The sequence below is a fragment of the Bos grunniens genome, chromosome 19 (genome assembly GCF_055505025.1).
Source record: "Bos grunniens cultivar Pamir isolate PY7600 chromosome 19, Bosgru_T2T1.0, whole genome shotgun sequence".
Taxonomy (NCBI): domain Eukaryota; kingdom Metazoa; phylum Chordata; class Mammalia; order Artiodactyla; family Bovidae; genus Bos; species Bos grunniens.
Window position 1 is genome coordinate 29,850,645 of NC_141183.1, and position 25,856 is coordinate 29,876,500.

At 46.7% G+C, this 25,856-nt stretch overlaps 1 protein-coding gene across 14 annotated transcripts in view; it reads left to right on the forward strand.

The window, feature by feature from the left end:
- The window catches only part of SPECC1 (sperm antigen with calponin homology and coiled-coil domains 1), a 206,640-nt gene that overhangs the window by 136,776 nt on the left and 44,008 nt on the right, over positions 1-25,856 (forward strand). For 10 of the 14 annotated variants that reach the window (XM_086358622.1, XM_086358624.1, XM_086358623.1 and 7 more), the window contains 6 exons: positions 7,944-8,151; positions 10,604-10,677; positions 11,002-11,180; positions 21,906-22,051; positions 23,026-23,126; positions 24,994-25,075. In XM_086358622.1, coding sequence (XP_086214748.1) covers positions 7,944-8,151; positions 10,604-10,677; positions 11,002-11,180; positions 21,906-22,051; positions 23,026-23,126; positions 24,994-25,075 — 790 coding nt within the window. Of the gene's footprint in view, positions 1-7,943; positions 8,152-10,603; positions 10,678-11,001; positions 11,181-15,358; positions 16,751-21,905; positions 22,052-23,025; positions 23,127-24,993; positions 25,076-25,856 lie in introns of those variants that run through there. The other 4 variants (XM_086358634.1, XM_086358633.1, XM_086358632.1 and 1 more) reach the window with 1 other exon arrangement.

The following is a 25,856-nucleotide window of genomic DNA, read 5'->3' on the forward strand; positions in this document are numbered from 1 at the left end:
GAGGGCCTCAGTGAGATACAGGTGTTTGCCCTCTTCCTTGAATTTTCTGACCCCATCTTTCTTTTTCCATAACAAAAGTGTAAACTGAATTAGCATATTCCCTCCCCTTTGGCAGAATAGCATTGTAAAAAAGATAGTGCAGACAGAAGCTGGCATGAATGAATCATGGCTCCATCAGAACAGGGGCAAGGATTCAGCAGAAGGGAATAACCAAGTTAGATGTAAAACAAACATAACAGAGACTTCCCTGGTGGTCCACTGGGTGAGAATCTGCCTGCCAGTGCAGGGGACACAGGTTTGATCCCTGGTCCAGGAAGATCCCACATGCCTTGGAGCAGCTGAGCCCTGACTCTAGGGACTGAAAGTCATGACTGCTGAAGCCCATGTACCCTAGAGCCTATGCTCTGCAACAAAAGAAGCCACTGCAATGAGAAGCCTGCATACCACAACTAGAGAGTAGCCCCTGCTTGCTGCAACGAAAGCCTGAGCAAAGCAACGAAGACCTAGCACAGTCAATTTAAAAAAATTTTAAAACACCCGCTGTCCAATGCAGGAGATACAGGTTCAATACCTGATTGGGGAACTAAGGTCCCACATACCGAAGGGCAAGTAAGTCCACATGCTGCAACTAGAGAGAGCCCCTGGGCAACAGCGAAGACCCAGCACAGCCAAAATTTTTAAAAATGAAATTAAACACACACAGCAAGATAACGCATACTCACTCATGTTACAGTTACCTAAGCCATCACAGTATGTACAGTCTTAACGTGACAAATAGCTATGAAAAGAAGAGAAGCGAAAAGCAAAGGAGAAAAGGAAAGATATACCCATCTGAATGCAGAGTTCCAAAGAATAGCAAGGAGAGATAAGAAAACCTTCCTCAGTGATCAGTGCAGAGAAATAAAGGAAAACAATAGATGGGAAAGACTTGTGATCTCTTCAAGAAAATTAGAGATATCAAGGAAACATTTCATGCAAAGATGGGCTCAATAAAGGACAGAAATGGTATGGACCTAACAGAAGCAGAAGATATTAAGAAGAGGTGGCAAGAAAACACAAAAGAATTGTACAAAAAAGATCTTCACAACCCAGATAATCACAATGGTGTGATCACTCACCTAGAGCCAGACATCCTGGAATGTGAAGTCAAGTGGGCCTTCGGAAGCATCACTATGAACAAAGTTAATGGAGGTGATGGAATTTCAGTTGAGCTGTTTCAAATCCTAAAAGATGATGCTGTGAAAGTGCTGCACTCCATATGCCAGCAAACTTGGAAAACTCAGCAGTGGCCACAGGACTGGAAAAGGTCAGTTTTCATTCCAGTCCCAAAGAAAGGCAATGCCAAAGAATGCTCAAACTACCGCACAATTGCACTCATCTCACATGCTAGTAAAGTAATGCTCAAAATTCTCCAAGCCAGGCTTCAATAATACGTGAACCATGAACTTCCAGATGTTCAAACTGGTTTTAGAAAAGGCAGAGGAACCAGAGATCAAATTGCCAACATCCGCTGGATCATTGAAAAAGCAAGAGAGTTCCAGAAAAAACATCTATTTCTGCTTTATTGACTATGCCAAAGCCTTTGACTGTGTGGATCACAATAAACTGTGGAAAATTCTGAAAGAGATGGGAATACCAGACCACCTGACCTCCCTCTTGAGAAACCTATATGCAGGTCAGGAAGCAACAGTTAGAACTGGACACGGAACAACAGACAGGTTCCAAATCGGGAAAGGAGTACATCAAGGCTGTATATTGTCATCCTGCGTATTTAACTTATATGCAGAAGTACATCATGAGAAATGCTGGGCTGGAGGAAGTACAAGCTGGAATCAAGATTGCCAGGAGAAATATCAATAACCTCAGATATGCAGATGACACCACCCTTATGGCAGAAAGCGAAGAAGAACTAAAGAGCCTCTTGATGAAAGTGAAAGAGGAGAGTGAAAAAGTTGGCTTAAAGCTCAACATTCAGAAAACTTAAGATCATGGCATCTGGCCCCATCACTTCATGACAAATAGATGGGGAAACAGTGGAAACAGTGTCAGACTTTATTTTTGGGGCTCCAAAATCACTTCAGATGGTGATGGCAGGCATGAAATTAAAAGATCCTTACTCCTTGGCAGGAAAGTTATGACCAACCTAGACAGCATATTCAAAAGCAGAGACATTACTTTGCCAACAAAGGTCCGTATAGTCAAGGCTATCATTTCTCCAGTATTCATGTATGGATGTGAGAGTTGGACTATAAAGAAAGCTGAGTGCTGAAGAATTGATGCTTTTGAACTGTGGTGTTGGAGAAGACTCTTGAGAGTCCCTTGGACTGCAAGGAGATCCAACTAGTCCATCCTAAAGATGATCAGTCCTGAATGTTCATTGGAAGGACTGATGTTAAAGCTGAAACTCCAATACTTTGGCCACCTCATGCGAAGAGCTGACTCATTTGAAAAGACTCTGATGCTGGGAAAGACTGAAGGCAGGAGAAGAAGGGGACAACAGAGGATGAGATTGTTGGATGGTGTCACCGACTCAATGGACATGAGTTTGGGCGAACTCCGGGAGTTGTTGATGGACAGGGAGGACTGGAGTGCTGCGATTCATGGGGTTGCAAAGAGTCGGACACAACTGAGTGACTGAACTGAACTGAACACGTGACTTCTTCTATGTGTTAAGCATCTGGTAAATGCTTGTTGAATAAATTGAATGAAGGAATGAATGTCAGAGAAACTTGCAGTGAATTAGGAGAGAAGGGCTGCTAAAATTATATCAATATGTTAAATAAAAGTTTATCATATTTTAATCATAACAACTACTATTCTAGTGCTTTATATGTGCCAGACACTCTTGGTGCCTTTACGTCATTTAATCTTACTTAATTGTCATAATTTTAGGGTATAGATACTGTTTTTATCTAGTTTTTTTTCCTTTTGACCCATCTCAGGGTTTGTTGAGGAAACTGAGGCAGGGAATGGTTAAGTTACTAGGCTTAGTTCATTAACTAATGAAGGCCAGAGGCTGACCCCAGAACTCTTCTTGGTTGGTTGTTCGTTTGTTTTGGAAGAGGCAAATTTTGTTGGACTTAATTTTCATCACCCTGTTTGCAGGGTTTTTTTTTTGTTTGTTTGTTTGTTTGTTTTTTTGCTGTACTATGCAGTGTGCAGGAATCTTAGTTCCCTGACCGGGGATCTAACCTGTGCCCCCTGTGGTAGAAGCACAGAGTCTTAACCACTGGACCACTAGGGAAGTCCCATAATGGTTATTCTTCATCCCTGATTCATGCTGCTTCCTGGTTACATGAAAATAAAAAAGAGAGAGAAAACCATCTAAAGCAGACACATGGGCTTGAATACACAGCAGTCTTACAGCCAGAGCCTTTAGATTTGATAGAAAGCAACCTGCCACATCTCGATGAACTGGGAAAGATGTTTTTGCTTGTCTACAGAGTAGAGAAATCAAGACCCATCCTCTTGTTTGATTTAGAACCTGAATCTTGAGGGGAGTCTGGGTTCACCAGATGTGTTGGTGGGGCAGGACAGCAGGAATGTCATGGAAAGACAATTTTAAGTTCTCACCCATCAAAGAAGTGACCAGTGGTTTGCAGTTTCTGGAGTGCACAGCAGCTGCTTGCATTTGGGCTGGAGGAGATCCCATTAAGAGCTTTAATTGTACCCTCAAGCCAGTGGGAGCCTCTGGAGAATTTTTTCACTACCAGCTTTATTGACATAGAATTCATTTAAAGTGTACACGTAAGTGGTTTTTAGTATATCCACAGAGTTGTGCAGCCATCACCACAATCAGTTTTAGAACATTTTTATCATCTTGTACCCAGAAGAAAGGGTTTCCCAGGTGGCTCAGTGGTAAAGAAAACACCTGCCAATGCAGGAGACTCAGGTTTGATCCCTGATTCAGGAAGATGTCCTGGAGAAGGAAAAGGCAACCCACCCCAGTATTCTTGCCTGGAAGATTCCATGGACAGACTGTAGTCTGGCAGGCTACAGTCCATGCAGGGTCTGTTTTCCTGGGGACAGGCGAATGACGATACCATTCCTCAGATTCAGTGTCTGACCAGCCAGAGGAAAGGCAGTGACTTTGTTGAGATCCCAGCCCCTGTCAGCTCAGGCCAGCCCTGCAGGACAGTCCCTCCCAAGTGGTCTCTGCTGCCACCTGCCTTTCGTGCTTGCCTGAGCATCGGGACTGGCTTAAAGCACCCCCTCTCTGGGGAGGACTGGGGCTCCCAGGAATCATTTGACCGATTTGTGATGCAGTTCTGCATGCCCCATTTCTAGAGAAAGTTGACTTCTGAAGAGGAGATGTGCTTGATATACGTGAGAGTGATTTCTGTCTTTAAAGGGAAGCCTTGGAAACCACGTCGCTGCATGTCAGTTCTGTCCTTGAACCAGAGGAGCTGGACCCCGGTGACCTGGCCCAGGGAACGAAGAGCCAGGGGTGCAGGGGTCAGCCAGCACCCAGTAGTCATCAAGGGCAGGTGCTGGGCTGAGCTGCTGGCTGAGCTGCTCTTTTCTAATGATCTAATTTCTCTCTCCATTAGTTACTCTCTGAGATGAGTCTAAAAATACCTCCCCAGCCCCTACCAGAAGCGTGATAAAGCTACCTTTTTTTTTTTTTTTTAAATAAAAGAGCTTTCCAGAGTACATTGCTAAACTTGAGAGAATGTTCCAAAATCAAGAAGGAAGAACGTCGTGTGTAAGTGGACCCACGTGCACTGGTCTGTACGTTTACCCACTCAGCCATGCACGACACCCAGCACAGGCCCTCCCGTAGCTGCACCTGTGCTCACGACCCCAACATGAAAGATGTAACGGAGGCCAGAGCTCCTGAGAGGCCGGCAGCCTGAGCTGCACGTGGAGACCCCCAAGTCCTCAGCCATTCCTCACCTGCTCACATCCTCCTGTTTTAGTCCCAGTCAAGCAAAGGACATGTTTCTAGACCTCAGGGGAGTGGCCCTTAACCTGAGGATCTGTGAGGCGGAGCCTGGTTGCTCTGCAGAAAGCCAGGATCTTCCGGAGGCAAGGCCCACAGGTGCCTCCTGTGGCTGCTTGTTAAAGGCTGTCAGATGCCAGCCTTCCAGGAGCTAAAATGCAGTGGCTTTTTCTCCTTAAGAGTTGTCTGTCTTCTGTTTATTAAAGTAGCTATCCTAGGACATAAGACTTTCGGTGTTTTGCATGTGTTGTAATTTTCTTGAACTTACATACTCGGAGACAGAAGGCAGTTAGGAAAGAATAGCTACTGTTGCGTGCTTACCTGCACCAGGGATAGTGATAAACTAAGTATTAAGTTCCATTTAATTGTTCAGATGAGGACACCAGGGCAGGGAGATGGATGGATGCAGGCTCAGTCTGGTAGAACTGACATTTACATGCCGCAGTCTGGTCCAGGCCGTGGCCCCACCCCCAAGTGCGGCTCCTCCCCTTCCCCTGCCCCCCAAAGACACCTGCACCCTTTCCCCTCCCCCACACAGGCACTCTCTCTTTTTCTCCCTCAGTCCCTTCCTTTCTTATCTTGATCAAAACCTCCCAATTGACAAACAGTGCACAGCTTCCCTGGTGGTTCAGTGGGAAAGAATCAGCCTGACAGTGAAGGTGACAAAGGATCAGCCCCTGGCCCAGGAAGATCTCACATGCCTCAGGGCAACTAAGCCTGTTCACCACAATTACTGAGCATGTACTCCAGAGCCCAGAAACCGCAACTACTGAGCCCACGTGCCACAGCTACTGAAGCCCCCTCACCCTAGAGCTCGTGCTCTGCAATGAGAGAAAAGCCACTGCAATGAGAAGGCCTTGCACCGCAACCAGAGAGTAGCCCCTGCTTGCCGCAACTGGAGAAAAGCCTGCACAGCAATGAAGACCCAATCCAGCCAAAAATGAAATAATAAAACTGTAAAAAACAAAATAAGAATGTTATACCCAGAGTAGATATTTTAATAAAATGCAGTACTGTCCCCAAATACCCACAGATTCTGCACATGAAATGCAATTGGGAAAAAAAATTGTATTTGGAGACTTCCCCTTCCAAATCTGGGAAGAAACCTACTAGGTGTCAAGCTTACATAACCTGCTAAATATACAGCTATTAACAACAAAGGACTGTAGAACCAGGATACAGCTTAAAATAGTAAAGTGATTTGTGTATTCAGGCAGTAGGATATTATGCAGTATTTAAAGTAATGACCTAGGGAATTCCCTGTCAATCCAGTGCTTAGCACTCAATGCTTTCACGGCCAGGGGCTTAGGTTCAATTCCTAGTTGAAGAACTAACAGCTCACAAACATCACGGTGCATTAAAAAAAATAATAAAGCTTTTCTTTTTTTAAAAAAAAGTACTGACTAGAACAGTGTGTATCATGAATATATCTCAAAAACATAGTTGAAAGCAAGTTACAGAAGTGTAATCAGCACAGTATATACAGGACACAAAATAATAATACAGGACGAGAACATCTTACATAAGATACAATGCAGTATATCGTACAGTGCCCTGCAGAAGCCTAAGATAGTGTGATATCATTTGTGTAAAAGTTTTAGAGCATCCAGAACAACACTGTGTATTGTCATGGGCACATCCACACACAGTAAATGTGGGAAACTCTTCAAGGAACAACCACATGCCAATTTCTGGACACTCTGGTGTGAGAAGGAAGGTTGAGGCTTTAACAAACCTTGTTAGCTTAAGAAGAAGATTTAGCAAACATGGCAAAAATTAACAGTTGGTTTGCCCGTTTTGGCACACAGTAGTTATCTTGTCCCCTTTGGTGCTTTTCTGTGTGTTGAGAACATTATTGATTAAACTTGAACAGGTGAAGTGAGTGTGCTGTGCACATGTCTGTGTCTGGTGTGTGCACATTTCTGCTGTTGCTGTCCCATTCAGATCAGATCAGATCAGATCAGTCGCTCAGTCGTGTCCGACTCTTTGCAACCCCATGAATCGCAGCACACCAGGCCTCCCTGTCCATCACCAACTCCCGGAGTTCACTCAGACTCACGTCCATCAAGTCAGTGATGCCATTCAGCCATCTCATCCTCTGTCGTCCCCTTCTCCTGCCTCCAATCCCTCCTAGCATCAGAGTCTTTTCCAATGAGTCAACTCTTCGCATGACGTGGCCAAAGTACTGGAGTTTCAGCTTTAGTATCATTCCTTCCAAAGAAATCCCAGGGCTGATCTCCTTCAGAATGGACTGGTTGGATCTCCTTGCAGTCCAAGGGACTCTCAAGAGTCTTCTCCAACACCACAGTTCAAAAGCATCAATTCTTTGGCGCTCAGCCTTCTTCACATCCCATTAGTGTTCCTCTAAAGAAACACTAGCCCCAGGTACTTGACGATAGAAGTTTGGGGCATGTTGCAGGGGTTAGCTTTCTGGCTTCCCAGCAGAGGGCGCTGCTCCATTGTTGCTGTGAGGCGAGTGGCCGCTGTCCTGGGACAGCTCCAAGGAAGGGGCAGGAAAGAGGGGTACTTAAGCAGCTGCAGCTTTCTTTAGGGGCTTCTCAGGTGGTGCTAGTGGTAAAGAACCTTCCTCCCAGTGCAGGAGACATGAGAGACTCAGGTTTGATCCCTGGATTGGGAAAATCCCCTGGAGAATGAAATGGCAACCCACTCCAGTACTCTTGTCTGGGAAGTTCCACGGACAGAATGAGCCTGGCGGGCCACAGTCCATGGGGTCACAAAAGAGTCGTACTCAACTTAGCGACTGAGCAAGAACAACAAGCTTTCTTGGACGCCACAGGAAGGGGCCCAGAATCCATCCATTCGGCCACTGACATCCATCACACTTCTCTGCCTTGGCTGTTTTTGAAGCCCAGAACATAGAGATGGTGCTGGGCACACACGTGCCCAAGGTTTCCTTTGCTGTTGTATCAGTGGGCCCAGCGTGGACATGGGGGGAGCTCTTTCCTGTTCAGGTGACCATGGCACCTTGATTTCTTTCTAGGTGGAAAAGGATTACTCTTACCTAAAGGAGATCTGCGATCACCAGGCAGAGCAGCTGAGCAGAACCAGCCTGAAGCTACAAGAGAAAGCATCAGAGAGTGACGCAGAGATCAAAGACATGAAGGAGACCATATTCGAGCTGGAGGACCAGGTGGAGCAGCATCGCGCTGTCAAGTTGCACAACAACCAGCTCATCAGTGAGCTGGAAAGTAAGTGGACCCAAGTCCCTTATGGGCATGGGTCAGGATGGAGGTGGGGACACTGGTTGCCAGGTCTTCCTTCTGAGAGCACTGTGGTCTCCCAGGAAGAAAGGCCAGTAGAAGAGACAGAATCATCTGTCTCTTGAACTGAGCCACAGAACAACTGATAAAGAAGAAAGGCTGTTGGTTGTGGGTGGATCATGTGGGGCGTTAGGCACACACGGCAGGTGCCAACAGCTGTTACCAATGGGATCTGCCAGGTAGAAGGATGGGGGCCTGGGGTAGGCCTCAGGAGAAAACATCCCCAGCATGGGTCCCCTGGACAGTAGGATCAGCTGACTTTGAGACATCACCCACGTGTTCCTGAAGAGGCGCTTGTGTGTGGCTTATTTAGGAACTGGTTCCTACCTCTGAGTAGGTAGGGATGTTTTTCAGAGATTAGGTAAACACTGCCTGCTTTGTCCAAATAAGCCTTATCAAATGATCCCATCTAATGTGTTTTCCTTTAGCAACAAAAGACTTAGTGTGCAAGCTTTTAGCAGCACCCGCCTTGTTGAACATAGCACAGTTGGTAGCCTGAAAGGTTCCCCAGTGGGTAAAGTCCCTCCATCTATTCTTGGAACTCTTACAGGTGGTGAATCTACCTGCTTGCCAAAACTTTCTCGTAAACCCCATCCCCCTACCTCCACCCCCCTGCCCAAATCAACACGGTGCTGCCATAGCTGCTGGCGCCCTGCAGACAGGGAAAAAGTCTGAGTCTCCCAGAGGGCCTCCCCAGCTTGGGTGGGACAGAGTGACCCCGGCTTCCGGTTTTAGCTTGGACCATCCACAGGTGTCTTTCACAGCTGATTCAGTGCCATGTGGTTTGCATTTTTGTGCTTGGATGTTGGTGATGCCTCTGTTTAAAATGGACCCCAAGGGACTTCCCTGGTGGTCCAGTAGTTAAGAATCCACCTGCTAAGGCAGGGGACATAGGTTTGAGTCCTGGTCGGGGAAGATCCCACATGTCAGGGAGCAACTAAATCTGTGCGCCACAACCACTGAGTCTGTGCTGTAGAGCCCGAGCACCCCCACAGCAAGAGACGCCACTGCAGTGAGAAGCCTTCACTTCACAAGTTAAAATGGCCCCAAGTGTAGTTCTGAAATCCCATCCACTGTCCCTGGCGCAGGAGAGCCAGGACGCATCACGTGCAGGAAATCCAAGCCATGGGGGAGCTTCATGCCTACCAGAAATGCAGTGCCCTCATGTGGACCAAACCTCCAGAGACCAGGAGGGGACCTTCCCAGTCTGCCCCCTAGCCGCTTGGGAAAGTGCTGAGTGGAGCAGATGGGAAAGTAGTGACATTGGTAGATTCATGAGATTTAAAAAAGAACCAAAACATTGAACAATGTGGTTGTGAACCCAAATCAAAGAAACGTGTGGTCAGATTCCCAGGAAGGTCTGAAACTCTCTCGTCCAGCGCTGGTACCCACAGGAGGGAAGTTCCAGCCCGACAGATGAGGCACTTCTGAGTGCCCTGGGCTGCAGAAGTGTCTTTCAGATGCCTGCCAAGTGTTACATGGGAGAAGGATGCTGTGGGTGAACAAGTTCCAGAACCCATGGGACGGGCTTTTTTCCACAAAGATATCGACCAGCGAGCCAGTTTGATGCAAACAGCATTAAACTTTGATGAAAACATTGGGATCAGAGGCTCAAGGGAGCATAACCCGACTTTGCTCTAGGAGCTGATCCTGTGTGCCTGGCAGCTGTCTGTACCTGCCTGGACCATAGACACACCCAGACCCTGTCTCCCTGGGAGACCAGATTCCATGGGTCAGGGTCTGGAGCTTGAACATCTGTGCTTCTGAAAAATTTCCCTGGGTGATTTAGAGTTTTAGCTGCGAGTCAGTTCCAGACTCTGGAAGCTGGTCTAAATATCACAGTAGTAATAATCATCCATTCCTGCTGTTGCTCAGAACTCCACCCTCAGGGAGGCTGAAGAGGGAGGAAACACATGTACACTTGTGTCTGATTCACATTGTTGTACGGCGGAAACTGACACAGCATTGCAAAGCAGCTATCCTCCAGTTAAATAAATTTAAAGAAAAGCCGTTCTTCCACATCACAGCAGCGAAGGATGTTCAGGTTGCTGTGCTGCTTCCAGGCACTCAGCGTGTGAGCGTGAGCAACTGTTGGCTCTCTTCCCATAGCGCTGTGAGTTTGTGCAGCCTTTCTCTGAGGCTGAACCCTAACCTCACATCACTTAGGTTCCCACTCATCCTGTTTCTCTTGGAGGAACCCTCTGCCTCTGGCTCCCATGCTCTGGGCACTGAGCTGGGAAGCCTAGCCACTGAGCTGGGAAACCTGGCCACAGAGGCAGGTCTCAGAGCCCGTGGCAGGACCTGAGGTTGCCTGGCTCCTGAGCTCAGCTCCCCAGAGGCTCAAGACATTTCTGACTCCAGTCTGCCTGTTCCTTTCCAGGCAGCGTGATGAAGCTGGAGGAACAGAAGTCAGACCTGGAGAGGCAGCTGAAGACTCTGACGAAGCAGATAAAGGTGAGACGTGGTCAGAGCCAGAGCATCATTCTACCTTAAATATCCCCGTCAACTGAGGCGTGGACACCTTTGAGACACACTCTGACGACTCTCCGGCCCTGCTTTGTGTAGTAAACTTGGGGGGCCTGGAACCACAGTGTGGCCAGGAGGGAGGTTCAGGCGGCCTCAATTTCAGGGCTGGGACTCCCGCACCTGCAGGTGCAGCCCCCCTGCACCTTTTCCCAGCACAAGATCCCAAAGCCCGTCTTTCCTATGGACACCCCTCGGCCCTGCAACCGTGGCTGGGGCGTCAGTCTGATGTGGGCGCCAACTTGGCTCTTCCAGGACGAGACGGAAGAGTGGCGGCGCTTCCAGGCTGACCTGCAGACGGCGGTAGTCGTGGCCAATGACATCAAGGTTGAGGCCCAGCAGGAGCTGCGCGCTGTCAAGCGGAGGCTGCTGGAGGAGGAAGAGAAGAACGCCCGGCTGCAGAAGGCACTGGGGGACGCACAGGCCCGCGGAAGGTGGGTCCTGGCTGCTCTCCTCACCCAGGCTGCGGGGGTGTCTCTGCCCTCACCGAGCCTTTTCCTTCGTTCCAGGTCCCTCTGCTGCTCTGTCCCTGCCCATGGCCAGGTTATAACTAGCTCTGTGGCCAGGTTATAACAAATCCCCTGGCGAAGTTACAACTAACCATGGCTGTTGAATAGCTAACCCATGGCCAAGTTATAACAAGCTCCATGGTAGGAACAGTCCACCTAGCACCATGACTGCCGTTCCTGGTGATGAGGAAGCTGGTTACCATGAGGACAGAGCTCCAGCCAAGTCCTCTCTGGGGTCTGGAGGAGAGGCTGGTGTTCCATCTCAGTGTTGGTTCAGCACCCCGTGTGGGTCATCCTCACTCAGTGGGAGAAGCTGGCCCGCTACCCAGCCTGGCTGGTGGGTGCAGACCCCAGCCACTGTCCTGGTGCAGGGTGTGTCCTTTCTTAGCAGCTCCTGTATACTCCCTGCAGAAGAGCATGAAATAACTTACTTTATTTCAAAGGGTCAGCATGGAGAACACACATTGGGCCAATATGAAAGATTCCCTTCTTTCGGGGGGACAATCGGGGAGGACATCACAGGCCGCATTTTCCCAACAAGCCTGTCCTAACAGTGAGCTTTCAGAGGAAGCTGTTCCCAAAGTGAGCTCAGAGTTGCTTATTGTTTAAAGTTTAAATGGTTTCCGGGCAAGATTGTCACAGTATTTTAGGCTTCAGCTCATGCATTGCTGTCTTTCCCCTGTCAGGAATAGATGTCCTTAACATTGAGGTTCTTGGTTATTAGAAGTTATTTTGAATTTTAAGATGTCTCTCAATGTAAAGCACAGTAGAATTTAAAAACCCTTAGTAGGTTCTGGATATAGATTTGTACAGCTTGCAATTTATAACTTTTCCAGCGTTGCTGGAGGCTGGATTCCCAGCCTCTGGGTCTGATGTAGTGTCATGAATTTCATGGCAGTGGAAGGGATAGATTTCTGCTCAGAATTCTGTTTTGATTCTCTTACCAAACTTGCTTTGGTCAATCTTGTGGCCCTTTGTTTATGAAAATCAAGATCATGACTGTGCAGTGAAACCTATACTTTCTGGCCACCAAAGCACATGAATTTTCAGTTCACGGAGCAGCCAAGTAGGAAAGCAGATTTCGTGGTGTTCCCTGTTGAAATGACTGTGGGTCGTTCTGGTTTACTGTGGTGTCTGCTTTTGTTTGCTTGTCCACGTGTCTTGGTTTTCTATTGTGTGTCTTTGGAAGAAGAACCACATCATAACTTGTGTTGCTTCATATATACATCATCTCACAGATAAACAGTGAAAGACAAGCCCTTGAGTGTAAGATGTGGCCCTCAATAAGTTATTGTATAGATTCTAAGAAACAGATTATATATACAAACCTGATGTCACAGGATGCCTACATGTAGCTTGACCACGTAGGGCCCCCCATTTGCTATACCCAACATTTTCTAACTTAGGGGCACTTTTTTTAAAAAACACAGTACATTTCTCTTTTGATTTTCCAGTGATTTGCAAACCTACCTCCCAAATACAGCAGTTTAATCCCTTATCACACAATATTTCAAAATTTGAGAACTGACACATTACTGAACCTGTGCCATCAGTGGGTTTCTTGGCTGTCATTGCCTCAGGCCACCCTCCAGACACTTGCCAGAGTGGTTTCTTACCAGGCTCTGGCCGCCCTGACCAGCTGCCTCTTGTAAGTGTTGGCCTTGGAGAAGTTACTTGCCGGCGGCCCCGCCTCTCCCTGAACACACCACCTGAGCCAGACCTGGAACCAGCTCCCACCCTCCGAGGTCCCGGATCAGCATAGTGCTTCCATTTTGGCTGCCTGAGTTCTTGACTTTGACAGTTACCTAACGAGAACTCAGAAGTCATCCTTGGCTCAGCCACAGCCAAAGAATGTGCAGAAAATTCTAACGAGGTCCTCCAAGTATTAGTACAACAAGAGAAGGTAAGAGTGTTGTAGGAGAAGCACCTCCATCGTGACTCCAGGTGGACCGATTCGCCTTCTCATCAGCTGGCTGTCAAGAGAACACAGGCCAGCAGGCGGGTGGGCAGCGGGCCTGGGTGTGCAGACGAGTTAGCGTTTGTTCCCAAGAACTTAGTACCTAAAACAGTGGAACGTTATTTAGCATACTATTTTTAGATGACTCTAAAACTTAGCTCATTAGCTATCTTCAGCCCTGTGAAGTTTTCAGAGGTATTTTTATTTGGGAGTCAGAATAATTGATGTTAAGATACATGGCACAGTTAGGCTCTGATCTCACCTTTGCAGGTTTTCTTCCCAGACCAAGCGCTTTCGTCTCTTAAATAAGAAGGTAAGAGTAGGTCGGATTTTAGGGCACCACCCCAACAGGCTCCGCTGTTTTCTGAGACGAGTTGATGGGCTGACCTTTCTCTGATGGAGAGTCGTGGACTTGCATGCCCACTGAACCATCTTCCTGACAGAAGCCTGGGGTCTCCCTTACATATGGCACCTCCACACGAGGTTGTGGACCTCATCTTTCTCTTCCAGAAGTCTGAACAAGCTTGTGTAGTTTTTATGGACCTGAAAGTGGGCAGTTTTGCCAGACACATAAATTATTCGATGAAAGGATCATGAATAACTTTTTAAACTCTGGCTGTTTCTTGTTTTGAACCATTAAGGGAAATATAATGAAATTAAAACTTTCATTGAAATTGAAACATCAGATATTCTTCCTGAAAAGTTGAGTCCTTGGGCCTGGCAGTTTCAGAGAACACACATGCAACTCAGCTTACTGCCTCGATGGGCCACACGCAGCCTCTCTAACAAAAGACCCTGTTAGTGAGACATGCATGACGTGGGTGTCTCAGACCAAAGCAGGGACAGACCTCTGTGTGTCTGCTCTTACCGTAAAACTGTTAAAACCATTGTTTACAGGGGACTTACTCTATGTCTGCTGTAGTTATTGTGTGACACCAATGAGCAGCCATGGGAAACATCTTAAAGAGCTAAACATGCTGAATGTCTGTGCATAATTAGCTGTGCCAGCTTCCAAACTAGGACATTTCAGGTGCACAATGCGTCAGCCTGTGCTTCTGGTTCTTGCATTGCCACCCCTGAAGCTAGCAGCATGCAGCCTGTCACTGCCAGCCTCCCTGGGGTCGGCTGTTAATTCTGTGTGTGCGCCTGCATTCTGACGTCGGTTGTGTGCCTCTATGCGCCCTGTTTTGTTCTCACAGCTGTAACATGTCACACCGCTCGCTGGGTGTCTGGGGCTGTCACTGGAAGGGAGGTGGGGCATTGGAGGTGTAGCTTCCTGGGTCCCTGGGATTGTCGACATGTCCAGCCCCCTCCCCATCCCTGCCTTGGGGAGAGGCCAGTTCTCAAGGGCATTCCCGCACACTTTCTGAGCAGACCTCACATACATATCTCCAACTGTTGGGCTGCTGGCATTTTATTTGGCTCTCAGGGCAGAAACTGGTCCTCCAGTATCCCGGCAAGCATCACCCGTTCACTCGCACAGACGTGCATTTTCATAGCTTAGCTTCGCACCTGTGGCATCAGAGAAGGCACCTGTAGTTCTGCAGAGCTGCGTCTGCTGGATGCTGCCCGGCCCGTCTACAGATTCACTTTGAAAAGTGGGCTGAAGACGTGTGCCTCCCTGAAGCCTTTAACAGTGTGCCAAGTCACTCAGTTGTGTCCGACTCTTTGCGACCCCATGAACTATAGCTCACCAGGCTCTTCTCTCTGTCCATGGGGTTCTCCAGGCAACAGTACTGGAGTGGGTTGCTCTTTGCTTCTCCAGCACGTGTGTACACAGCACTTGTGTATCATAAAAGAAGTCCTTTTTCTTTTTTATTCTTAACTGTAGGACAGTAGAGGGACCCACAGGCCATTCTGTCAGTCACAGAGGCCTGATGTGATTGGTCTCCGTCATCTCTGCCGACACCCTTGTCTATCAGCGAAGGTCTAGTGGGAGGAGCCTGTTCATGGCGTTCTTTCTGTCTGAAGATCTCTTGACTCCCGCAAGGGATGGGAAAAGTCAAAATCTAGGCGTGCTGATCCTGATCTGGATCTGAGCTGTGCCCCCGGACACTGCCAGCTGTCAGTTCTTGTGTGTAGACTGCGGTCATGTTACATGGAGTAACCCCTTTACCAGCCTGTGCCTCCTGTTTCTATCTTCCAGCTCCATGGTCTCTGTCAGCTAGCAGAGCAGGTGGAGGAGGAGAGGCCGCCCAGCCCTGCCGCGATGGGGAGCCACAGCCATTTCTGTGTGAGAGGGTGCATGTGTAGAGGAGGAATGCCCTTTTCATAAAGAACCAAACGGTCTCCTTAGAACAGCCATTGTCTTGAACAGTCATTGTCAGCAAGTCTCTCTGCCCTTTTTTTTTTCTTGTTTTTTTGCATTTTGGAATCAACTCTGCACAAAGATGATCCTTCCCTCTTATTTGCCCCCTCTTTCTTCTCAGAAGATTCAGCAGTCTTTGAAGCCCAAAATGAAATTGTTCTGAAAACAAAAGACAAAAAACACAAAGTACGAGCCTGTCATGAAAACATTTTTTAGAGGCAGCCAGAGTGCTGAGTGAGGTCTGTGGCTTTCCATGTGCAGAGAGAACACAAACCAGGCCGTGCTTTACTTTTTGGACTTTATTTTTATGCTTCCTTTTGAATACGGTATCCGATAAGCTTGAAATTAACACTAGTTTAGGTGAAATAGGAAGCTGTCCACGTGACGTCTCTGAAGAAGTTAGAAAGCCCTACTTCTCCCATGTCAAGCCTTGATTTCGCCTCTTCAAGCTGAGGTCTGACTTCCTCACCTAGTCCAGAACAAGCCACTGCCACGTGTTGGGCTGACTTCCAAAATCTCTTTGGGGTTCTGTTATATGTTTGCTTCATCATAAAGGCTGTGGTTGAATCAGACACTTCCACGTGGTGACAGTGCTGATCAGAACTGCATTGAGAACTCATGCGCATTGGCAAAAGCCTTGTGAATATGCTCACCTTGGAAACTAAAAGACTTTTCCAGTCCAGAATTGTGTAACTCAGAGGGATCCAAGGTTCAAAGTGAAACTGTAAACTGTTGGAAGTGCATCCATTTGTGAAGATCTAAGTCCAGGTCACCAGCCTCTGCCAGACAGAGATCACTGCATCCCTCGTGTGAGGAGCATCTGGACCATCAGCTACTGTATAGGAGACGAGACGAGATAGGACTTCCTGTCTGCTCCACAGAAACTTAGGCAAACTGATCATCTCAGGAAAATGTTGTGGGGGGTCACTAGAAGACTCAACTTGAGAGGTCACTGTCCTCTCTGTAAGAATAGTTTCAATACCTGCTGGAATTGTCCTTGTGGGATAGCAATTTATATATCTGTAAGTTTATCTCGGACTGAAAGTCCTTACGATGATACAAAATTCACTTGGCCTGGTGTTTTCAAATATAAACAAGAAAAACACAACCTCAGCTTCAAATGCACAGCTGTCTCTGCCCCACATATTTTGATCTATCTTTCTTGGGAGACTGTTGACTATTTTTATATACAAGTGTTTATGAAGTGCTAAATAAATATGTAATTATTTAGAAGAGTCTGTTGCCTGATTTTTCACCCCTGGCAGGACCTCCAGGTCACTTTGTTCCCAGTTTTCTGGCATGTGTAGTTTCAGAACTTAAAAGCCACATCAGATGACTAGAACCAAGGCAGAAGCAAAGCTGCATTTTCAGTACCCTTTGTAGACAGGAGGTTGACTTTTAAGTGCAAATGTTATTTTTTAATGATTTCATTATTGGAAATAAGAGGGCACAGAGCGAAGATACTAATTTTGCATAAATGAGATTTTAATTAAAAATTCTGAAGTATCGGAAAATACAGTACATGGAATTTGAGGTCCAGAGTTGTTTTGTTGAAATCTAAAAACATTGTTTGGTGATTGACTGTATTGGATTTCTTCTTAATTGTGAAGTATTATTTAGGTGAACTCATAATAAAATGGAAGTGTTAAACCCCTCTGGTAGCATTCTGGAAGGCAGTCTGTGTCAGCAGCATTCTCTGCCCACGAAACTGAAATCCCACATTGACATCGTTCATTTCATCCATTTTCAGAAAAACTTTCCCAATATGCCCTTGTTCCTTTTCTCTTAAGCTGGTTCCCCTTGAAAATATTTTCCTGCCCTTACGAGATTGCTAATAACACTTAGCCTTTCATTTTACATTGTCACCTTCAGTTTATTCTCTTGGTTTTATTGCATTCTCAAGGTTGAGGCTTTTCAGTGTCTGAGTCTATTTCTTTTCCTTTATTTACACATCTGTTCTCCCTCACGTGCAGTGAGTCTCTTCATCTTATGCCATGAGATCTGTCCGTGCATCAGGGCCTGTTTTTGCCCATCACTTATTCTTGCTTCAGTGGATCCAAGTGTGTCAGGACCTGTTCTCTGCCCAGGATCAGTGTCTGGATTCTGCCTTCATCTGTGCTCACTCTGCCCAACCACTCTTGAAATCTTGTATCTTAAGCTAGAGGAGAGGCTCTTTAAGGTAAATCTCTGCTGAATGTCAGAAATACAGGCACTGAAAGAAATGCAGCAGGAAAGGTGCCAGCAAGGAAATTCACCAGTGTCCAGTTTTTTCTCTGTTTGGCACAGGTGGCATTGGGAGCCGGCTTTGGGGGTCTGTCTTGCTTGGTCATTATCCATTTTAGGCGTGTCCTGTGGCTTTTTGCTGCCATCCTTTGTGCCTCGGATCAACCACCCTGGCCTCCTCAGATGGTCATGTCTCAGTGTTCCTGACCTTTTGTGGGAGGAGTGCTCTGCATGTCCTCCAGGTGCCGCTCCCCAGCTGGCCCTCCCTCCAGGACCAGGGCTGGGAGGGAGTCGGTGGGCTGTCCTGCACCTTTGCTCTCCTTGCAGAAGAATTAGGGTGAACTGGTAGTATTTTCTCTTCTTTCCCCACTCATTCTCTGTGTAGCTGAAATTCTTCACAGTCTGAGGCCTGTGCATGCCGTGTTTCAGTAGCTTCAGGGGTCGATGCAGGATTTTTATGAAATATTCCTGTGGTTCTTAAATCGCCATATTACCCTGGTGGTTTTTATTGTCCTAGAAATGCTTACGTTGCCATTCAGAAGTGAAATTCAGAGGACACTTGACACCTGAGACAGAGTGCTTCCCAATTCCTGTCTCATGTGGATCTGCAGACTTCTTTCAGAGTGTCTTGTGTATAACTGAAGACACAGTTTGGGAAGAGTGCCTTACAGGTGGAGATGTGGGAGAGCAAAGACCTGGAGGAAGGACAAAGAGGAACAGAGTTCCAGACATCCAGGCTTTGGTCCGGAAACCAGGCAGGGTGCAGGGAGTCTGTGCAGCACTGGGAGGGCCTGGGCTGGGCTCCATTCAGTAGCTGAGAAAGAGCCATCATGAGCAGATCATCAGTGTGCCCAGTTGGTGGTCTTTACAAACCTTGATCTGGTGATTGTGAAGACAGCAGTGGTATAATGTGATGTTTCCCAAAAGTCAGTCATATTTGAATATTTTAGAACTAATTGCGCACAGGAACTCACGTGTCCTTGGAGCAAAACTGACAGCAACGCCAAGCAGTGTCCTGTGTGATGACACAAGAGCTGTAGAAAACCAACAGTGCTCAAAGATCCTGTTCTGTAACCTAACGAGGAAAGTAGTGCATTAGGGAGGTTGCTCAGTCCTCAGTCATGTCTGACTCTTTGTGATCCTGTGGTTTGTAGCCCATCAGGCGCCTCTGTCCATGGGATTTCCCAGGCAAGAATACTTCCCAGGTGGTTCAGCAGTGAAAATATCTGCCTGCCTCTGTAGATTACAGAGTTCTTACTCTTCCTCTGAACAGAGGAGAGGTCATATTTTATTGCTGGACTTGTTGCTGGTTGATCCAAAGCCATCTGAAGACAGGCTGGTGTCCCTGCTTAGGATTAAAGTGCTGATGAGATCAACAGCATTCTTAATGACTGTGTTGTGTAGTTCTTCATTTCAGGCTTTATTTTGTGGCTCCCAAGACACACTCACACATGCACATACCCACACGCATGCACACACGTACACACATAACCGTTACATAATGGGGTGGGTCTTTATCTCTACTTAAACTCCTTGCAGGGTTTCTTCACCCTACTTCTTGCTGGCCCAGCCCAGCAGACAGAAGGTGTGGAGCATTACACATCGTATCTGCAGGCAGGCGAGGTGGGAGTGGTTCCAGCATCCTTGCTACTCTCTTAGGCTTTGGAACAAGTCCTGTATCATCTGATGTGAATCACATAGAAGCTTAAGTAGTTGAAGGGAACACCTCAACAGAATGTAGGATTCTCCATTTTATTCTTATTAAATTATCAAGGAGTGAAATGAACATGGGCTTTTTTAAAATGACCTTCATTTTGTTGGGTGCCCTAAATCTCCCCAGTCCCTGAGAAGGTAGATTATGTACCTGGATAGCTAAGAAGGTGCCCACTTTCTCACATTCCTGAGAATGGCCAGGACAGAAATGAGAGGTTTTCCTCTGCCTGTACCTAAACTGATTCCACTCTTTCTGCATATTCACCATCTGATTTTGTCCTATGTGACATAACAGGGAAGGTAACCAAAACCAACCCTGTTTGATGTAAAAAAAAAAAAAAAAAAAACCTTACCAATTTCTGAAACACCTGATATTGTTGTTCAGTTGCTCAGTCATATCCAACTCTTTGCGACCCCATGGACTGCAGCACTCCAGGCTGCCCTGTCCTTCACCATCTGCCAGAGCTTGCTCAAACTCATGTCCATTGAGTTGGTGATGCCGTCCAACCGTCTCATTCCCTGTTGCCCCCTTCTCCTCCTGCCCTCAATCTTTCCCAGCATCAGGGTCTTTTCCATTGAGTCGGCTCTTCACATCAGGTGGCCAAAGTATTGGAGCTTCAGCACCAGTCCCTCTAATGAATATTCAGGACTAATTTCCTTTAGGACTGACTGGTTTGATCTCCTCGCAGTCCAAGGGACTCTCAAGATCCAACACTACAATACGAAAGCATCAATTCTTCGGCACTCAGCCTTCTTTATGGTCCAGATCTCACATCCGTACATGACTCCCTGATACTAACTTCCCAGAAAAGTCATTCGTTAACTGATTTTTTTTTTTTACCTCAAAAGAAGGTAAATACAAAAGTGTAGGGCAGTGTGATTTAAAGTGTGTTTTAAGTTGTGTTTTTCCTAAATTTATCCTACTCACATTGATTATAGAGCAACAGGAGAAAGCTTTGAGAATCAAAGACAAGTCAGTTCAATCATGGAAGCTTCTGAGTGGCCAGATTTCTTCCAAAAAAGATCAGTAAATAAATATTTTAAACTTCCATTGACCTTTTTAAAATATGCTGCCAGAAGTATTCCGAGCTATTCTCATAAATTAGTCATCTTCTTGCAAAACAGCTGTAGCAATTTGATATAATAAAAAGAGCAGTGATTTAGAAATCGGAAGTTGGGCGATGTCTTGGCTCACGCACAGGGAGATTAAGTGACAAGCTAACGTTCCCCTGGATGAGGAAGGTTGACCCAGACGGTCTGTCTTTAAGAGGCTCTTCCATGAGTCTGGGGGCTTCCCTGGTAGCTCAGCAGTAAAGAGTTTGCCTGCAATGCAGGAGACCTGGGTTTGATCCCTGGGTCAGGAAGATCCCCTGGAGGAGGAAATGGCAACCCACTCCAAGATTCTTACGTGGGAAATCCCATGGACAGGGAAGCCTGGCGGGCTACAGTCCATGGGGTCACAAAGAGTCGGACACGACTGAGCAACTAAACAACAGTCCATGAGTCTGTGCTCCAGGTTGGAGACCACAGGGAAGACTGACCATGATTGTGCAGGAGAGCTCAGGAGAACCACTGCCTCACAGGGAGTTGCAGTATTGTTCCAGAGCATGGTTACCATTCCTGTTCCTAAGGGTGGGAGGGTTCATGTGTGAGTCAGGACTCTGATGTTCCTGGAGATGGCAGCCTTGTAGATTTAAGCAGAAGGGGCTTTCAGGATTGCTGGGGGCCCCTCTGGAGAAACAGACCCAGGCCTAGTCTCCAGGAACAACTCTGGAAGTAACCACACACACAGCTGGGTTTCTAGGAGAGTGGCTGCCTCTGCCCTGAATGGGAACCTGACACTAGGAAGCTGCCAGCCCAGTTTGAAGCTGCCACCAGTTTCCAGCAGCGGGAGCACCTTGTCTCTGCTTTTGTCCATCTCAGCGTAGTGAATGCCCTGTGCCCTGCCTCTCCTCCCCAACTCAGGAGTCTACATCTGGCCCAGTCTTCCTGGCCGGTAGTGTCTAAGCCCTATCTGAGATCTTCCCTGCAGCGGGTGGGCTCCTGAGGTGTCATCTTTCCAGCCTCTGTGCACCAGGTGGGGGTTGGAATTCACACTAACTCACCAACCTGTTGTATCCATCGTGGACAGTAAGATAACTATTTCATGATAAATAACAGTTGTTTTTTTAATATATTTATAGTTTACAGAGTAGACATACATTTAGAGCTCACATCAAGTCACTCCACATATAAAAATGCTGTCTCTGGCCATTCCCAAGAAAATGTCTCTGATAAAAATTGAGAGGTTATTTCCTGGAGATGCAAAGCTAATACAGAGAGCAGGATTTTCAGTTTGGGTTTCTCCTTCCAGACTCATTCTTCTCCATGTTGGCTGTTTTCATCTGTGTCCTTCCCTGAATGGGTACGTCCTCCAGCTTTTCAACCTGATTTGCTCTTTGCCATGCAGACCAGTGAAGGAAGAGCCCGAGCCCTCAGAGGCGGACGCTCCTGGCCGGTGGCCCAGCGCCTATGTGAACAGGACTCCTCCAACACCTTCAGAGTCTGTGACCACTGTAAAGTCCCTCATCAAGTCATTTGACTTGGGACGACCAGGTATTGTGTCATTTTGTTTGATAAGTAAAACTCAAATTCAGACCATAGCCTCATGAATCCAGCCTGTCTCTGCTGCCCTGGCCCCATGTTGGTACAACCAGGGGGCCCTTCTCAGACTATCCACGTGCAGACATGTGCAGTGCTCGCTGGGGCTGCATGAGACGGCAGAGGGGAGTTGGCTCTTCTCTCCTCCCAAACTTCCCTTCAGCTCCTGCTGCACCCCCTTCCTTTTCTTCCTCTCTGTCCGTTAAATCCAGGTCACCACTGTTTGCCTTTTTACCGTCACATGAGGATTAGCAGGGTTGGCCAGAGGCTTGTCTCCTGGGAAAGGAGGTGCTGGTTCCATGCATTGGGCTGTCTGGCTGGCACCTAATATAATCTGTCATTCCTGATTGTGGGACATTCCCAGCTTTTCCTGGAAATGTCTCCCTGACCCACAGCTCACTTTTGTTTGTCATTATCTGTGTATGAGAAAAATGGATCTCTACCTTGTCTATCCTGAACTTTCATGAGCACTCTTCTTAGAAGGAACCTGTATCCAAAACACGATGTATGTCTTCCCTTGATTGCATCAAATATGCTCACTGTACCAGGGGCCAGAGTAACAGCCAGTCCTAGGACATTGTCTCTGCTGAAACAGTTTGCAACTGAATTGGATTAAGATGAGCCTGCAGAGACAGGATAATATGAAGGCCCAGTGACAATATTTGGTTGTGAAGGTGGAAAAGGAAAGAACAGTGTGGTTTGTCTAAGAGTGTCTTCTTGCTGTGGCTGTCTCAGTACCTGTACGTTCTCCTGCTCCTTGTGTGTCCTTGACTTAAGACCAGCCCCCATCTAGTTAACCCCTGACTCACTCCCCAGTTCAGCATGAGTCCAGACCAGAAGAGGGTGAAAGAGCATCAACAAGGCAGGAAGTATTATTTGCTATTTGAAACTGGAACAGCATAGAAACATCCTGTCTCTTTTCTTGGCAGGTGGAGCTGGGCAGAATATTTCTGTCCACAAGACCCCCCGGAGTCCCCTGAGTGGGATCCCTGTGAGGACGCCCCCAGCTGCTGCTGTTTCTCCAATGCAGGTATTGGTGCCCATAAGGTGTGGGTGGGAGCCTGTGTCATGTGGTTACCCAGGCAACAAAAGGGATGTGGAAACCAGTTTGTATATTTTTTGAGGTACATTGATCATCTTTTTTGTTTATTTATTTATTAATTTTTGCCATGCCATGTGGCATGTGGGATCTTAGTTCCCTGACCAGGGATCAAACCCAGGCCCCCTGCAGTGGAAGTGATGAGTCTTAGCCACTGGACTGCCAGGGAAGTTTCTGAATATTGTTTTTAATAGACCTAAAATAATAATATGAAGCTTTCATCAAAAATTCCACTCCAGTGCCTGGTGAGGGTCTGAGAGAGACGCTGAAAGCATCATACAGTTTTGTTGATGCCTCTTTCTTGGTTTTCCATAGGATGACACTGTCAAAGTTTTCAGTTAAATGAAGATTGTATTTTTTATACTAGAGTGGGCACTGATCTTTTTCTCAAAGAATTTTTTTTTTGATGCCCAGAGAGAGTGCTTGCAATTTATGAATTCTTAAGGGTTCACTGCATTAACCCTGTGTTGTGTTTGCCATCTCCTAAAGGTCTTAGACCAAAACCCCCTGGCATTTCTAAGACCAGGGCTTTTGATGGCACTAGCAGCACTCAGCATTCTGTCTGTACAGAGCTGAGGTTGATGTACTTGTCAACAAGCTCTATTATCTGACATTCTTGGTAGTTACATGTATTATTTGGGATCTCTTATGCTTTAAAAGAAAAATTTTATTCTTTTTTTTTACTCTTTCATCTTTGAAGGTAATTTCTACCACCTTTTATGTAAAACCAAATACAAGTTATTTATTTTTTATGATAATCATTGTTTATTTAATACAAGTAAAAAAGGTCATGCTTCATTTTCACCTATTTGTATTGAGCTATAACACAAGTTTGCTGGCAGATGTTTAACAACTGGCTGTTTAGGAGAAAGAGCCCTGATTTGTGGGGTTTGCCAGTTTCTCTGATGTCAGTGTTCCCATCATTGCCAATTTCTTTATCCACTCATCTGTTAATAGACATTAAGGTTGTTGCCACATCTTGGCTAATGTGAATAATGTTACAGTGAACATGGGTGTGCAAATATCCCTTCAAGACCCTGTTTTGTGTTCCTTGGGTAACCACCCAGAAGTGATATTGCTGGATCACATGGTAGTTCTGTTTTTATGTTTTTGAGGAACCTTCCTGCTGTTTTCCATATCACCTGCATGGTTTTACATTCCCAGCAACAGTACACAAGTGTTCTAATTTCTCACATCCTCACCAATTCTTATTTTTCCTATGGTTGTTTTCTGCAATGACCATTCTCACAGGGGTGAGGCGATACCTCATTGTGGTTTTGATTTGCATTTTCCTAATGACTAGTGATATGGAACATCTTTGCATGTGCCTGTTGACCATTAAAAAAACAGTATGTTTACACATGTCCTTGAATATACATAGAATATTCCAGGAAGATGTTCACAGATGTGATGAGTAATAGTTGCCCTGGGGAGAAGGGGGTGATGGGAGCGAAAGGGAGACTGTGCTTTCACTCCGTGTCCTTTCTGTTCCTTTTGAGGATCCTGCCAATTGCGTCTCAGCCCACTCCCATATTCTTGCCTGGAGAATCTCAAGGACAGAGGAGCCTGTCAGGCTACCGTCAATGGGGTTGCAAAGATTCAGACATGACTGAGCAACTGAGCAAGCTTGCATGCATGCACACCAATTGCATTTATTACCTGTCCAGTTAAAGCAGTTGTTTTAAAAGGTACCCCCTGGTGATTCTAATGAGCTTGAGAGCTGTTGTATGTACACACACAAGCACATACACACACCACTTGTTCCTGGTGTGACCTGTGTGATGCCCTTTGGTTTCAGAGGCATTCTGCCTTCAGCGGTACTCGGCCGGCCAGCAAAGGAGAGATTCAACGCTTGGATCTCCCAGACCTTCCCCTCTCAGGTAAATCACTGTTAATGCATTATTGGCCAGAGACATATTAATACATCTTTTGTTACCCAAATGTTATTGACCGGAGTGTTTCAGTATTCACTTACATAACAAATTGCCCACCACAGGCATTCAGTTCAGTCAGTTCAGTCGCTCAGTCGTGTCCGACTCTTTTCAACCCCATGAATCGCAGCATGCCAGGCCTCCCTGTCCATCACCAACTCCCGGAGTTCACTCAGACTCACGTCCATCGAGTCAGTGATGCGATCCAGCAATCTCATCCTCTGTCGTCCCCTTCTCCTCCTGCCCCCAATCCCTCCCAGCATCAGAGTCTTTTCCAATGAGTCAACTCTTCGCATGAGGTGGCCAAAGTACTGGAGTTTCAGCTTTAGCATCATTCCTTCCAAAGAAATCCCAGGGCTGATCTCCTTCAGAATGGACTGGTTGGATCTCCTTGCAGTCCAAGGGACTCTCAAGAGTCTTCTCCAACACCACAGTTCAAAAGCATCAATTCTTTGGCGCTCAGCCTTCTTCACAGTCCAACTTTCACATCCATACATGACCACAGGAAAAACCATAGCCTTGACTAGACGGACCTTTGTTGGCAAAGTAATATCTCTGCTTTTGAATATGCTATCTAGGTTGGTCATAACTTTCCTTCCAAGGAGTAAGCGTCTTTTAATTTCATGGCTGCAGTCACCATCTGCAGTGATTTTGGAGCCCCCAAAAATAAAGTCTGACACTGTTTCCACTGTTTCCCCATCGATTTCCCATGAAGTGATGGGACCGGATG